The sequence below is a fragment of the Bos mutus genome, chromosome 15 (genome assembly GCF_027580195.1).
Source record: "Bos mutus isolate GX-2022 chromosome 15, NWIPB_WYAK_1.1, whole genome shotgun sequence".
Lineage (NCBI taxonomy): Eukaryota > Metazoa > Chordata > Mammalia > Artiodactyla > Bovidae > Bos > Bos mutus.
In genome coordinates this window covers 27,552,805-27,567,928 of record NC_091631.1, presented here as the reverse complement: position 1 = coordinate 27,567,928, position 15,124 = coordinate 27,552,805, and the positions used below count along the sequence as shown (strand labels likewise).

Genomic DNA, 15,124 nt, shown 5'->3' with positions numbered 1-15,124 from the left:
TGGTTCAGTATTAGATAGTGTTAAGGAATGATCATGAATTTGGTTAGGTGTAATAGTGGCGTTGTGGTCGTGGTTCCATTTTTAAAGTCTTTATACATTAGAGATACACCCTGAAGTAAGTATGGGTAAAATGATACAGTGTCTAGGATTTGCTTTCAAATATTAAAGTGGGGGAAGGGAGAGGGGAAAGAAAAATCAGGGAAATGGATGAAACAAGAATAGCAAAATATTTGTAAGTGGTGAAGGTGGTATTGGATTCATTATACTATTTGTTCCACTTCTGCTAAAAAAAAAAACCCAAAACCTGCACAGGGCCATCTCGCTCCTTCCCTTTGCCCCCTCCTTCCTGCCTCAGCACCCCCTCTTGTCCTGTGGCCTCCAGAGCAGGTGGGATGATTAATAGGGGCCATGGAAAGAAGAGCAGCTATAAGCTGGGGCCCTGCTTCCTGGAAGGCTGTGCTTCTAATTTACCTTCACAAAAGCCAGCAGCAGGGAGGCTTGGAGGGTATCAGCAGCCCCTAAGACACGCTGGGCGGCATGTAGCAAAACTGGACCCCAAATCCAGATCCCTCTGATGGGAAACGAGGGCCTTCCCAGCCGGTTGCCTCCAGGTGCTGGGAGCAAGCCGCACAGGGTGTGATGGGAGGACACCAGGCTCCAACTCAGGGGCACCGGTCTCAGCCTTATCTAGGAAATGGGCACAACAATACCCCCATATGCAGGGGGTGCGGAGAAGGCGATGGCACCCCACTCCAGTACTTTTGCCTGGAAAATCCCATGGACCAAGGAGCCTGGTGGGCTGCAGTCCATGGGGTCGCTAGAGTCGGACACAACTGAGCGACTTCCCTTTCACTTTTCACTTCCATGCACTGGAGAAGGAAATGGCAACCCACTCCAGTGTTCTTGCCTGGAGAATCCCAGGGACGGGGGAGCCTGGTGGGCTGCTGTCTATGGGGTCGCACAGAGTTGGACAGGACTGAAGCGACTTAGCAGCAGCAGCAGCATGCAGGGGGTGTAGGACCTTCAGGGTGATTTGCAGCCCTGTCAGACTCGACATCGCCTTTAAATGCTTCCTTTGTGAGGCTCCCTTAACTACCCTGAAATTCAGTGACAGGGTGGACCTCCCAAAGACCTTCACAACCAAGAAAAAGCTCTCAAGAGCCCTCAAGCGCCCTCTGGTGGTAAGGAGAGGTACTGCCTCTGTTGAGAATCGCATTTCAAGGCTTCCATAGGTTGGGAAACCCAACCTAAGGAAGCAGAAGGGCTTGCCCAAGGAAACAGGAGAGTATAACTCTTACTTTCTGTAAGCCAGACTCATATCTAAGCACATCGCACATGCTAACAGACTCCTGCTCTTCGTGGCCCTATGGTGCAGGCACTCCCATCATCCCGGGGTACTAAATGAGGAAAACAGGTACAGTGAAGATGGAACTGGTCCTGACTCCCACAGCTGCCAAGGTGCCTGGAAGCCTGGCTCTGGAGCATACTCACTCCTTTGAAGGGGAGGGCCTACTATGGGATCACAGGGGTGGCAGAGAAGGAGCAGGTGCTGACTTTCATGCCTTCCTCCCCTGTTTCACCCTGGTGCAAATGTTTTCCTTTAGCAGTGGGCTTGGGGCTGCACCCAGCTCTCCTGCCCACAGGAGGGTTTTCCTGTTGTTTCATCCCGGCCCTGGGAGCCTGCTCCCCTCCCCACAACCAGCATCTCTCTCTCTCCCTCTCTCTTGGGCCTTCCTAACCCACAGCCTCACAGTGTCTTTCCAGGGCTCTCAGGATAAAAGTGAAATCTTTTAAGCAAGCTGCCTTCAGGCTCTTCAGGACTTGATCCCACCCAAACTCTCTGGTCTTTACACCAATCCTTTCCATACACCAGCCCCCGCCCCCACCACACACACATCATCACCAAGAAGGGCTAAAAATCATTGCTATTATTATTATACCCATTTCCCTGCCAGCTCCTTCCTACAAGGAGATAGGTTTTTGCCTGTCTCCCTCTGGAATGGCAGCTCTGCCCACCCCTCACCCAGTCTTTAGGGCCCACAAGAGGCACTCACCATGGGGGCCCCGCGGTGGCCGATGAGGGCAGGTTTGGGGCCCAGGTCCTTTTTCTCCATGATGCAGGGAGAGGAGATGGTGAGAGGGGCCAGGTAGAGGGCAAACACCACGGTGAAGAAGGTTCCGAGAATAGCAATCTGGGAGGCTGCAGACACGGGCACAACTGTGAGCCCCAGGCAGCAGGGCAGGGCATGCCAGAGCCCTCTTCCCTCCACCAGTCTGGACCCTGACACTCTGAGAGAGACCCTGCACCAAGAGGACTCCTCATTCTTGCTGCAAAAGTGAACCCGGCCTCTAACTCACACACAGATGCAGAGACACAGAGGAGGACACAGGCAAGGCTGAGGCTGTCACCTCTGTGCAGCCTGCAGGCCACTCCGAACCAGGACTCGCCATGCTACGAGCAAGGGCCCCACCGCATCCCCAGGCTGCCCAGGCACAGTCCAGGTGGGGGCAGGGTAAGCTGGCCTTGGTGCTTAGATCACATGGGTGGGGAACAGGTCCTGCCCAGTCATACTTACAGGATCGCTCTGCGCGGGCAAACTGTCCGGCCACAATCCAGGAGAGTGCTGTGATAGCCACCAGGGCCCCCACGTGCAGGAACGGTGCTGTGCCCTTGGGTACAGGAAGGGGCAAGAGAGACTGTTGGCTCCCAGCCATGCCCAGACCTTCTGGTCACCGGCATCCTTCCGGCCTATCTCTATCCGTGGGGCAGGCAGCTGTCTCTATTTTTCAGAGGACACTGGGAGTCCAGGGACCCTGGGTGCTAGAATTCTCCCTGTCTCTGAGTTGCTCTGTGATGTGGACCCTTACTCCACCTTCTGGACTTTAGTCTGGAGGAATGGGAGTGACCTAAAGGTGTTGTCTTGTTCTGAGGGTCCTGGGGAACCAGCCAGTGGGCCCCCACCCCCACTCACCTGCAGGGAGATGAGGAGCACCTCCCACTCGTCCTCCCACAGCTGGGCCACGGCCGACATGGCCACCACGGTGGCCACCAGGATGGCCACCAGCCCGATCTATAGGGGAAGAGCCACCAGATGGTCAGGGGGCGCCAGAGCCTGGACAGCCCAAGGGTCCCCCGTGTGTGGGGGAGGGAGAGCAGAGGTGGAGAGACAAAGGGAGGGGCCGAGACACGGATGGGGAGAGTGGGGCATGCGAGAGAGGCCGACCTGGCAGGGCAGAGGCAGGTAGATGACAGTGAGAGATGGAGGCAGGAGGAGGCAGGTGGGCGGCCCGGCGAAGAAGGGAACACGGGAGAAACAGGAGGGTGGAGAGAAGACAGGTGGGCTGGGCTGGGGACATGGCCCCAGGGCTCAGGGTGTGGCGAGGGAAGACACTCAGCAAACGGGGCCTCCCGGTGCCCAGCAGGTCCCATTCCAGGCCTTGCCCGCCCTCCCAGCCACCTTTCATCCTGTGTGACAGGTGAAGATATCGAGGCTCCCCTGGAGCTGGGGCGAAGGGTGACTTGCCCAGGTCACAGGGCAGGAGGCTGAGGAGCCGGGTTCTGTGCGGGAGCCTGACAGCCAGTCCACCTTCCCCCCGGCCTTCAGGCGGGAGCAACCAGAGGGGAGGCAGGGGCGGCCCCATGCGCCCTGTCACCAAGGCGCACTCTCAGTCCCAGCCTCTAACGAGTTATGGGAGCTGCCCTCCCAGAGACAGTAAGGAGCGGAGCTCTGATGGAACCCTTGTGGGACAGAAAGCTGTGGGGACAAAGGGATCTGACATGTGTCCTGTAACACAAGATGCTTCCCCACACTAAGCGATGCCTAGCTTCTGGTTATTTAGCCCCCAGGGTCCCTGCCTTGGGCCCTGGATCCACATCTCTGCACCACCAGCCTGGTCTCGTAAAACTCAGTCATGTCTTCACCCTGAAGCCTTCCACAGCCCCCAGCCCCACAAGGCGCCAGCCAGGACCGCCATCTCTGGTCCTCCTGACTCCCTACTGCCTGCTCCCATGGTTCTCTGTGCCAGCAGGGCTCTCGTCCTCTTTCTCTCCCTACAGTGCCTTTTCTGGCAGTGGCAGCAGCATTCCCAGAGCCCTCCAACAACCAAACAGGCTCTAAATTGAGTTTCTGGCTCGTGAGAGCAGCAACGGCAGCTGATCCATCTTCGTTCCCTGCCAGGCCGGGAAGATTCATTCTTGTCTGGGATTAAGGTTTCCTTTGGAGGTTTGTCGTTCTGGCCCATCAGCCTGGAAACAAATGTTCTAATAAGAAGCAGTAATAAGGCTGAAATGGGTAGGAACCCTTATGGACTGTGACAGGCCGGCCCAGAAGACATGGGAATAAGAGATATGAAGGTGCGTGGAGGGCCCAAGTGTGGCCTGGGTCTATGGGAGGCCCCTTCGCTTTTTCCTCATGTTTATCCTTGTGAAAGTCCAGTCAGGATGTTATCGTCTTCATTTTACACATAGGAAAACGGGGCTCAGAGAGCATAAGGGTTTGCTTGGTCATGTAGCTTTGAGGGGGCAGTCAGAAGCAACTCCCACTTTGCCTGTCTTGGAGGTCAGGCTCTTTCTGGGGATCTGCCCTCACAGTGAAGTGGAGGGAGCCCCGGGGAGCATCCTCTCAACCCCCACCCCAACACGCAGGCTCCCTGCCCCCAGCTCCAGGGCACAGCAAGCATCTCTGGAGGGTCACTCCCTGAGCATGTTGTATTATAGTAGTGAACTGCTAGTGGAAATACTTGTGATAAAACTGATTTCCCGGGAACCTAATGCAATGAAAATTTTTATCCTCTCTGAACTCGGCAGTTGTCATAGTGGCAACCATTATGCTCCGCAGCATTACTGCAACGGTCAGCGCCTGTGGGATTTCGCCACACGCACTGTGTCCTGAAGCCACGGAAACAGCGCTGATTCCTAACAACTAGACTGCTGTTCCTCAAGTCTGACTGCAAAGGATACATCCCACCCAGAAAGTGGGGAAAGCCCAGGGGAAGCCTCGGAGAAAGTGGTCTTTGGTTTTCCGTGCCGGAGGCACTGCGGTTCGTGATGACAGCTGGAGGGATGGAGGATAAAGGAGTATGTCTGTTCATTCACTGAGCCCTGCCTGGGTGCTGGGACCCGGGAGGAGTTGGAAACCAGCCTTGCCAGCACGTTGGCCTCTTGGGAAGGTGATGAGAATCTGGGCTCTGTGTGGTTCAAGCCTCAGACGGTTGGCCCAGGGTTCAGGGACCCACTCGTGTCACATTCCTTGGTGACTGTGCCTAATGGGGGTGGTTACCCTCTCAGAGCGTGTTTCCTGAGCTGCAGACGTGGGGAGAGTGAGCACCTGCCTGAAAGGGGTTTGGAAAGATAAATGAGAACATGCAAGTGAAATGCTTAGCACACGGCACCCGACTCCAGTACTCTTGCCTGGAAAATCCCATGGACGGAGGAGCCTGTAGGCTGCAGTCCATGGGGTCGCTAAGAGTCGGACACGACTGAGCGACTTCACTTTCACTTTTCACCTTCATGCATTGGAGAAGGAAACGGCAACCCACTCCAGTGTTCTTGGCTGGAGAATCCCAGGGACGGGGGAGCCTGGTGGGCTGCCGTCTCTGGGGTCGCACAGAGGTGGACACGACTGAAGTGACTTAGCATGGCTGGCAGCAAAATAGTCAGTGCTTACTAAATGTTGTGTTAGTTGCTCGGACGTGTCCTACTCTTTGCAGACAAATGTTAGTAACATAATTTTTTTAAAGTGGGCATGGGTTTCCCTGGTGGCTCAGGGGTAAGGAATCTGCCCGTTAATGTAGGAGATGCAGGAGTCGTGAGTTTGATCCCTGGGTTGGGAAGCTCCCCTGGAGAAGGAAATGGCAACCTACTCCATTATTCTTGGCTTGGAAATCTCATGGACAGAGGAGCCTAGAGGGCTATAGTCCATGGAGTTGCAAAGAGTCGGACACAACTTAGCACCTAAACAACAATGGCAGCATCGAAAAGAATGAAATAATGCCATTTGCAGCGATACAGATGGACCTAGAGGTTGTCAAACTGAGTGGAGTAAGTCAAATTTCATATGATATCACTTATATGTGGGATCTCAAAAAAAATGGTACAAATGAACTTATTTTCAAAATAGAAATAGAGTCACAGATATAGAAAACAAACTTCTGGTTACCAAGGGGGAAAGGGGCGGGAGGAATAAATTGGGAGATTGGGGTTGATATATATATATATACTACATCTAAAATAGGTAACTAATAAGAACCTACTGTGTAGCACAGGGAACTATACTCAGTATTCTGCAGTGACCTATGTGGGAAACTATCTAAAAGTAGACATTTGTCTAACTGAATCACTTGGCTGTACACCTGAAACTAACGGCATTGCAAATCAACTAAAAAGACTACACCGAGGCACCATTTTCACCCACTGGGAATGGCAAAGTCCGGAAATCCCCGAACACTTTATGGGCAAGGGTGGCTTTATAGGCACAATCATGTATTCCTGCTTGTGCGGGCTCAGTCGTGTCTGACTCTTTGTGATCCCATGGACTGTAGCTCCTCTGTCCATGAGATTTCTCAGGCAAGAATACTGGAGGGGGTTGCCATTTCCACCTCCAGGGGATCTTCCTGACTCAGGGATCGAACCCACATCTCTTGCATTGCAGGTGGATTCTTTTACTGCTGAATCACCAGGGAAGCCCATGCGTAAACTATACTGAAAAAAAAAAAAAAAAAAAAACTACCAAAAAAAATGTTAAGATGCAAAATGAGGGTATAATAGGCTACCACTTCTGTTTAAAGAAAAAGGAATGTGTGTGTATGTATGTGCACATACACACATCTGCATGTGCTTAAAATATCTCTGGAAAGATAACGGGGAGATTTACATTTTGTACTTCTTCCGTAATGTTGAACCATGTCAATGTACTAATGGTCAAAAGTTAGTTAAAACACTCCCCCGGCCCCCCGCAAATAAGAATTCCTTAAAATCTTAGACTAAAACTATAGAGTCTTGCAGAGAGGTAGAATTTCCAGCCCCTACTTGACTACTGAGCCCCAGGGAGCTCCTTCCCTCCTGGTGCAGTGGATCCAGCTAAGCATCAGCTGGAACGTGCCTCATGCTGAGATCTCTTGGGAGGGATCAGAGGGGAGAGAAAGGCAGGGCTGGCACCCTGGGAGCTGGCACCGGTGCAGATGAACGGATCTGAGCCCCCTGCCCCCAGGAGAAGACTCCCTGCACTGTGCTGCTGCCCGGGCTGGCTTGAGCCTCCAGATGCCTCTCCGCGGGGATCAAGCAGGTGTGCCCTGGCCTGCCGAGAGCCAGGCATGCCCCAGAGGAGGGGGCCGCGGTGTGCACCAGCCCCACCTGCGGTGCCCGCAGTTGTTGTCCTTTCAAGTGTCAGCTTTGCAGCTGGGAAAAGAAAGTCCCTCACAGAGAAGTCTTCAGAAGTGCAGAGGAGATCTTAGGAAAGAGTGATGAGCAAGAGGAAGGTGGGAGGGGACCAGAGGCGGCTCACTGCTTTTTATCCCTCCAGGACTTTAGTCACCTGGGTCTGACTCCCCAGCTCCAGACCCTGGAGGCACACCTAGATGCCCACAGGCACCTCCCACTCCATGCAGCCCAAGTGGAGCTCACCACATCCTTCTTCCAGTTCTCGTTCTGTATCCTTTTAGCTGGAAGTGAGCCCCTCCCCTCAGAGTCACTCTGGACCCATCTCATGGGCTCATGATTATTCCTGGACATTTTTGCCTCTTCCTGAATGGCCAGCCCATGGAGTCAGGCTCTGGGGAAAGGGAGGTGGCACGGCCCTCTCTCAGGGGCCCTGGTGCTCCTGGGAGGGAGGGTCTCTCTCTGGGTCAGTTCTGTGCCACTCCTGAGCCCACTGGGGTCTCAGAAAGAGCAGGAGGCATCAGCCACATGCATTGCACGCTATGTGTGCCATGAACAGTGAGCCAGAGAGTCAAGGCTCTGGAATGTATGATGCCTCTTTGCTTTGGGTCCAACCCTGCGTGGGGCACTGGGGACACAGAGATGGAAAGTCAGTTCTGGTCTCTGCACAGAGCTCCTAGACTAGGGAGGGTCGGGGTCAGGGAGCCAGATGGAAATGGACAATGAGACGTCAGGACTGTGGCCAGGGAGCCTTAGGGGACTGGGGGAGCCTGAGAAGCTTTGTGTAGGTGGGAGGAAAACCAAGGAAGGGTTCAAAAGAGAGAGAAAGGGAGGTGGGAGCGAAAACATAAAGCAGAGAAGAGGCAGGCGTGCTGGGAGGGCCTGAGATGTCTCATGTGGCAGAAGCCGAGGGTGACGGTCCCAGGACAGCAGTTGGGAGACGTCAGCAAGGGGCCAACCTGCTCAGGGCCTTAATGTCTGGAGGGAGAGCTTGGATCATCCTGGGAGCATGGAAGCTGGGGGAAGGGCTTTAAACTGGGAGTCATAACACTGAATCAGAGTTTTAAGATGAGCTCACTGAAGAGAAACAGAGGATGAGACTGAAGTCAGAGCCAGCCAGAGAGCTGGAGCTGTGACCTACGCTGGTTAACCACACGGCTGTAGACCTAGGAGCCTGGACCCTCTACTTATTAAGTTGGAAACCTTGGGCAAGTTACTTAACCTCTTTGTACCTCAGTTTTCCCAACTGCAAATGGGATGATAACAGCACCTATGCTGCAGGGCTGCTGAGGCGGTAAATGAGTAAATACAGTCCAGTGTTAGCTCCTAGAACAGTTAGAACCATGATCCAGGGAGGGAAGGTGTGTCTGGGCCCTCCCTCTGCGGCTGTGGCCTCCAGCCTCTCCCCTCCTCCCTGGGTCCCTTGGAGGCCCCCTTACCTTGTGAAGCCAGTGCAAGTTCATCTGTTGCCCCACGGCGATGTGGCATAGTGCCAGGACCTGAGGGAGGGCCCAGAGGGCAAGAGTCAGGCATCACGTGTGGCCCGGGTTCCTGCCAGTTCCCCAGACACCCTGCTCCCCCGGCTCTCCAGGCCTGGCTCAAGCAGTCAGCTAACCAGCAAACCATTTTCATGCCCAGCCCTGCTCAGCTCTGCCCAAGCCTGGCCGCCTCCCAGATTATTTCAGGTTCTTCCAGGTGCCTTCTCCTCTAGGATTTTTCCCTCAAGAGCTCATTGGGCCCTGCTGCACTTGGGCTGCCTAATTCATGTTTTGGGAGTTCCAGGACCCCGGATTCTGAAGAAGACTTGAGCCTGTCCCCCAGGAGCCTGGAGAGTTGCTTTGATGCTCATTCACTAGGGTAAAGAATCTGCGTGCAATGCAGGAGACCTGGGTTTGATCCCTGGGTCAGGAAGATGCCCTGGAGAAAGGAATGGCAATCCACTCCAGTGTTCTTGCCTGGAAAATTCCACGAACAGAGGAGACTGGCGGGCTACAGTCCACGGGGTCACAAAGAGTTGGACACGACTGAGCAGGTAACACACACCCAGGAGCTCCCAGGCCTGCCTGGGGACTGAGTTGAGTCTGAAGGAGCACCGTGTTGGAAGCAAGGACCAAAGCAGACGTTCTTGGAAGAGGAAGTCTGCGGTGGGGCCTAACAGTGGGATGTCCTCATGGGGTCAGGGGAAAACATTCCAGAAGAGGGCAAAGCAAGAGGACCTCCCACCTTGAAGGAACCAAGCCCCAGAGGTCTGGAGAAAAGCCAGCCGTCCTCCTCAAACCAGGGTGGGGCCCTCCGTCAGCCCGGCACAGGCCAGGCCTCCCTTCCCCTGGGAACAGGGCCACCTCCCTCTGAGACAGCCCCACGTACCTGGAGGCCAGCGATGTAAGTGAAGGCAGCTGCTGTGGTCATGAGGATGGGCACGGACCAGTCACTCCAGTAGCCCATGCGGTTGTAGAGGTACCTGCCAGGAGGAGAAGGGGCAGGGGTCAGACCTCCATCAGGGAGCCTGGATGCTCCCTGGGGCCTGCCAGCTCTCAGCTCTCAGGTGGCCTGCTCAGGTACTAGACTCTGGCCCTTCAGTGAGGAGGTCACTGCTTCCCTGGTCATTGGTCAGCCTGTGGAGGGCTCTCGGGGGGCACCTGGGCATGGCAAGAAGCATAAACAAAAAAACAACTTCCCTTAATTCCACTGCCCAGAAGTAATCATCACCAAAACTCTGCTGCCTTTTTCTGGTGGGTGCCCCCCTCTGCTTATATATTTTTGTGAACAGCAAAGCCGAGACCCCACTGTGTATAGCACAGGGGTTAGAGTTCAGGCTTTGGAGGGAGGCACTCGCAGATTCAAATCCCCTGGCTTGCAGGGTGCTGGGGAGGTGACAGACTTCCCTAATGCTAAGATGCTATTGATTGTGACATTCATCTCAATTTCAATGTCAACATTTGAAAAGATGAGGTCTTAGGATCGATGACATGTAACACCTGACTTCCCTGCACCTTAGTTTCTTCATCTACAGGATAGAATAACAAAGTGCCCTTCCTAGGGTTTCCTGAGGATGAAGTTTATGTGAGGAACAAGGTAAGTACTCAACTCTCTGCTTTTTATTAACATAAGCATTTACTGACGTCAGTAAAAGCCTGAGGAAATGTGATTTTTCTCAGAGTCATGAGGTTTTCTGTTGCACTAATGTACTGCATGAAGCCAACTTCCTACTAATGACAATTAATAGTTTCCAATTATTCACTGTTATAAATTAACACAAAAACTCTTTGGCACATACCTTTCTGCATTACTAATTATTTCCTTAGGAGAGACTCCTACAGATGGAATCACAGGACCAAAGGGAATGAGCTGTTTTTAGGGTTCCTGTTGGAGCCTGATAAGTTGCTCTCCAGAAAGACTGAACCACCCACATCCTCCCTGTACAAGTGGGGAAACTGAGGCTTAGAGAAAGCAGCAAGCAACGTGCACAGGGTCATCAGAGAAAATGAGCCGGCACCAGGCAGCTTCAGGCCTGCTACCCTCTTGGGGCTGGGAGGACTGCAGGAAGACACCGTGGGGTGGGTACCTGCTCTCCCCTGGCCCTCACCCTTGGAATTCGAGGGCAAGATTTACTCAAGGTGAAACTGAGGCCCAAGAAAAGGCAGCCCCCGGCCCTGGTAACTACTCCTGCAAAGCCTCTGGCTCCACGTGCCTCTCCCATTCCTGGGAGAATTGGAGGGAGCCCCCCTGCCAATTCCCAGTTGACAGTAACAGCCCAGCCAGTCCCTCCCTGGCTTTCCCCATTCAGCCCTGACCATCCAGGTCTTGCTCGCCTCTTCTTACCGCATGAGCTATCCCTGGAGGCTCTCTGTACTCTGAGGACCAGGCCAGGGGCTCCTGAATCCCAGCACAACTCCAGGAAACCAAGGAGACTGACTAAGGGAGCTGCAGGTCCCAGACCCTCCCCAAGCACAGGCATGCCTTCCCTCTGCGGCCTCCCCAACATCCATCCTCTGCTTGAGCTGCCCAGCGACGGGGAGCCCAGTCTCTGGGCAGAGCGGGGTGGCCCCGTGGACCATGTGATACAATCAGGTAGTTTAAGTCCCTGTCCCAGGTCTGACTGCATCCTGCTGTGTGACTAGAGAGAGGCTACTTAACCCACTGAGCCCCAGTCTCCCGGACTGTCCTAATATGTGCGCTTGGCACTAGCTGGTTGTATGGCCACAGGGGAGTCCTGTCCCTCTCCGGGCTTAGCTGCTCCTTCTGCATGTGACAGGGTGGACCAGCACTGGGGCAGCAGCCCTGCAGCTCAGCAGAGCCATCCAAGGACCTCAGGGAAGGCCCATCAGGGAATGCTCCCACTTGCCCATAGCAGTGCCTGTGCTTTGGGCCTGAGAGGATGAATAATTTATTTATGGCATTTAATAAAGGCCAGAGGCCACCTCTGGGACTCGGCTGGGGCCCCGGCTGATCTCGCCGGGCTGTTGCAGGGCAGCAGCCTGTCCTTTATTGAGATCATTAATCACAGAAGCACAGCCTGGTGCCATGCAGAGGGGAGTGGATGCCAGACTCCATGAACTGAGTCTTAGGATCACTACAAAATCCTTGAACCACAGCCCATCAGAAGCCCAGAGTCCAGAAATCGTAAATTCTAACATCATGACCACCTTCCAGCTGGAGATTCAGCCTCCCAGGAAGCGACCTTGGGTTTAGGGGAGCCTGGAGCCCTCTCACATCCATCATCTCATTTTGTCCTCAGAAAGACCTGCTATCTGCTGGTGCTCTGCTATCCCATTTTACAGAAGAGGACACCAAGCCTGAGAGAGGACTCACACTCCTGTGCCCATGGCCACACTGAGCTGGATTTCTAACCAAGAGGAAAAGGCAGCACCGGAGGGGCAGGGAGCACCAGCTGCCAAGCCCCAACTCCGCCCCCAACTGCTCATCTGAACTTGGGCCTCAGTTTCCACACCTGTCAGTGGGCAAGTTCCTACTGGAGCCGGTGACCTTCCCCTCCTCCATGCCATCCACTGTTTGACAAAGGCAGGCCGTGGGGGAGCAAGGGCAGGGGATGAAGCAGGATAGGTGCCCTTGTGCACCCAGCCCCAGACATGTCCTTGGACCTGAGGCTGCTGCCCACAAGGGACCCTGAGCTTTCCCAGAACCACAGCATCTGCCAGCCCGGCCCACGGCCCTGCTCAGGGAGGCAGGAGGCCTGGGGTCGGGGACCACCTCCTCCGCTGAGGCCTTGCTTTCTTTGGGCCTTGGAGTCCTTGTCCACGAGGGGTCCAGAGGTCCCAGCTCCCAGCCGAGCCCCTGCCCTGTCTTACATCCCTATTTCCATGATAGCAGCAGCAGGAAGGAGCTCCCTGTTCTCCCCAGCTGGTCTCAGCTCCCCTAAGTGTCTGTTCTCTCTAGAGGATTACGCCCTCAAAAGTTACACAGTGAGCTGGTGGCCAGTGGTGGCTGGGCCCTGAGGACCAGCCTGGGAGAGAGGTTCAAACCTGTCCCTCACCCCCGACCCCCGTCTCAGCCACCAGATGCCCAGGCCCCAGGCCCCGCCCCCTGGTCCCCACTCACCAGTTGAATTCATCGTAGTCATTGTGGACTTCCCACCAGAAGTACAGCCAGGTGAGCGTGAGGCCGAAGGTGAAGGTCAGGAGCAGGAACCAGAGGCGCTCCCACTGGAGGGGCAGAGCAAGGGCAGGGGTCAGTGGGGGCAAGGCTGGCCCTCAGGCCACCATCACCCAGAACGTTCCCACCCCTCCCCCCGTGGCAGCCCCACCGCCAGGCGGGTGCACAAGGGCACCTATCCTGCTTTACCCACTGCCCTCGCTCCCCCACGGCCTGCCTTTGTCAAACAGTGGAAGGCATGAGGAGGGGAAGTTCCCTCAGCTCCAGTAGGAACTCGCCCACCGACAAGTGTGGAAAATGAGGCCCAGGTTCAGACGAGCAGTTGGGGACAGAGTTGGGGTATGTTAGCCAGTGCTCCCCGCCCCTCTTCACACGGGTGGGGACTTGAGGCTCAGAGAGGGAAGTGACCTGACCAACATCATCACACCCAGAGTCACAAATGATGGGGAACCAGGGCAGGGTCGGGGGTCCACCCCAGAGCTGGGCCCTTAGTGCTGCAGCCTGAGGCCCTTCCTGTGTGCACTGTCTCCAGGACCAAAGGCCACATCTGCCTGAGCCTTCACACTGGGAGGGTGATCCCGGGTCCGAGGGGTCACATTCCTCACCTCCGCGCCTGCTACACCAAGGCCCAGAGGGGTGAAGCAACTTGCTCGAGTCACACAGCAAGTTAGAGAAGGGTTAAAGAGCAGTGCCCCAGCCTCTAGATTTGAAGGAATGTTCTACCACCCCCACCTGGGGTCAGCCCCTCTATCTCATGGGGCCCGGGGGTGGGGTGGGGGCAGTGTGCGTGTTGGGTGGATGGAGGGGGTCCTGCTGACGCCGCCTCTGCTGCTTCCCCCAGAGGTCTGCAGGCACTTCCGGCTGGGCCCTCGGGTGTACCCCTGCTTCCATCCGTCCCCTTATCTCAGAGGCACAACAAGCTTGGAACATCCTGCTCTCTGGGAAACTGCTGAGATCATGAGCACAAACAACAGCTCGGAGGGGAAGTCAGTGCAGGAGGGACCCAAGACCACCCCCCACCTTGAGAGGCTGGAGGGCTTGGAGGAGCTCAGCGTCTCTCATCCAGCCACTGCCCGGGCCCCCTGCAGCTTTGCTGGCACCTCTGATCCTTCCGGCACCGCACAGCCAGCTTGGAGCTACAGTTCTAAGCCCAGTTTAACCTCTCGATGTCTCTGTCTAGAAAGCAAGGCCTCTCAGGTCCACCAGACAGCCCTCTTCCTCCTCCTCGAGGCCTTCCCCATCCCAGCAGGGATTCCATCTCCGCAGAGCTTCCATAACTGGGGCACCCCTGTCAGTTATGACACGACCCCTGCAGTTCTAGAACTGTCCCACTGTGTGTCAGGAACTCCCCCCCACCCCCGCTATACTGTAACCACCTCGAGGTCTGGGTGGTCTTCATATTCCCAGGGTGAGTGGCAACTTAAGATAGATTTGATAGTGAGATGGTAGACGAGAAAAGACTCTTTCTCTGACGCTGGCATGAGTGTGCCCACCCAGGAGACATTTCACTCTGGGTTTACCAACTTACTACCCCCTCCAAAGAGGAGCCCTTGGTATTCTGTGAACGCCGAGCCAGCAGTAGTGAGCGGCCCTCTGTCCACAGAGATCACTCTCCCTCAGTAGGTATGAGGCCTCTGGCCAGAGGACAAGGTTCTGAGAAGGGCCCAAGTGAGGGGGGAGCCTCAGCCAATGATGAGTCCTGTCCCAGGTCAGCAGCATGGAGGTCAGTAGGTGGTGAGAATCAGGGGAATAGTATCAGGGACAGTGACAGGGAGAGAACCGGCCACACGTGCTGGGAGGGGATGTCCTTGGTGACACGTGACGCAGGACCCAGTGACAATTCTGACAGGTGATCAGGAAGACTTCGGGTGTCAGGAGGGCCCACAGTGGACAAGGGTCCTGAGTACCAAGGGTCACTGTTCTCACTGGGCTGGATCCCGACAATGGGGCAGGAAGGATGGGGCAAGAATGAGGGGCATCCCCTCCCTACCCCTGGAAACCCACACGAAGGACTAGGAACGTCATTATTGGAACAAGGCATGAGCTGGGGTTGGGGGCCACCCAAGGTTGACAATACTGGGAGCTGAAAGCCAGAGGTCCTATGGCCACAGTGAGCCTGTAGATGGGGGTGAAGAG

The 15,124-nt window shown here is 55.2% G+C and overlaps 1 protein-coding gene across 4 annotated transcripts in view; it reads right to left on the bottom strand.

The window, feature by feature from the left end:
• GDPD5 (glycerophosphodiester phosphodiesterase domain containing 5) overlaps positions 1 to 15,124 on the bottom strand; it is a 91,184-nt gene that overhangs the window by 16,296 nt on the left and 59,764 nt on the right. For all 4 annotated transcript variants that reach the window (XM_070383691.1, XM_070383692.1, XM_070383693.1 and 1 more), the window contains 6 exons: positions 12,935 to 13,038; positions 9,743 to 9,836; positions 8,815 to 8,874; positions 2,973 to 3,071; positions 2,577 to 2,670; positions 2,055 to 2,200 (listed from right to left, as the gene is read on the bottom strand). In XM_070383691.1, coding sequence (XP_070239792.1) covers positions 2,055 to 2,200; positions 2,577 to 2,670; positions 2,973 to 3,071; positions 8,815 to 8,874; positions 9,743 to 9,836; positions 12,935 to 13,038 — 597 coding nt within the window. The remainder of the gene's footprint in view (positions 1 to 2,054; positions 2,201 to 2,576; positions 2,671 to 2,972; positions 3,072 to 8,814; positions 8,875 to 9,742; positions 9,837 to 12,934; positions 13,039 to 15,124) is intronic.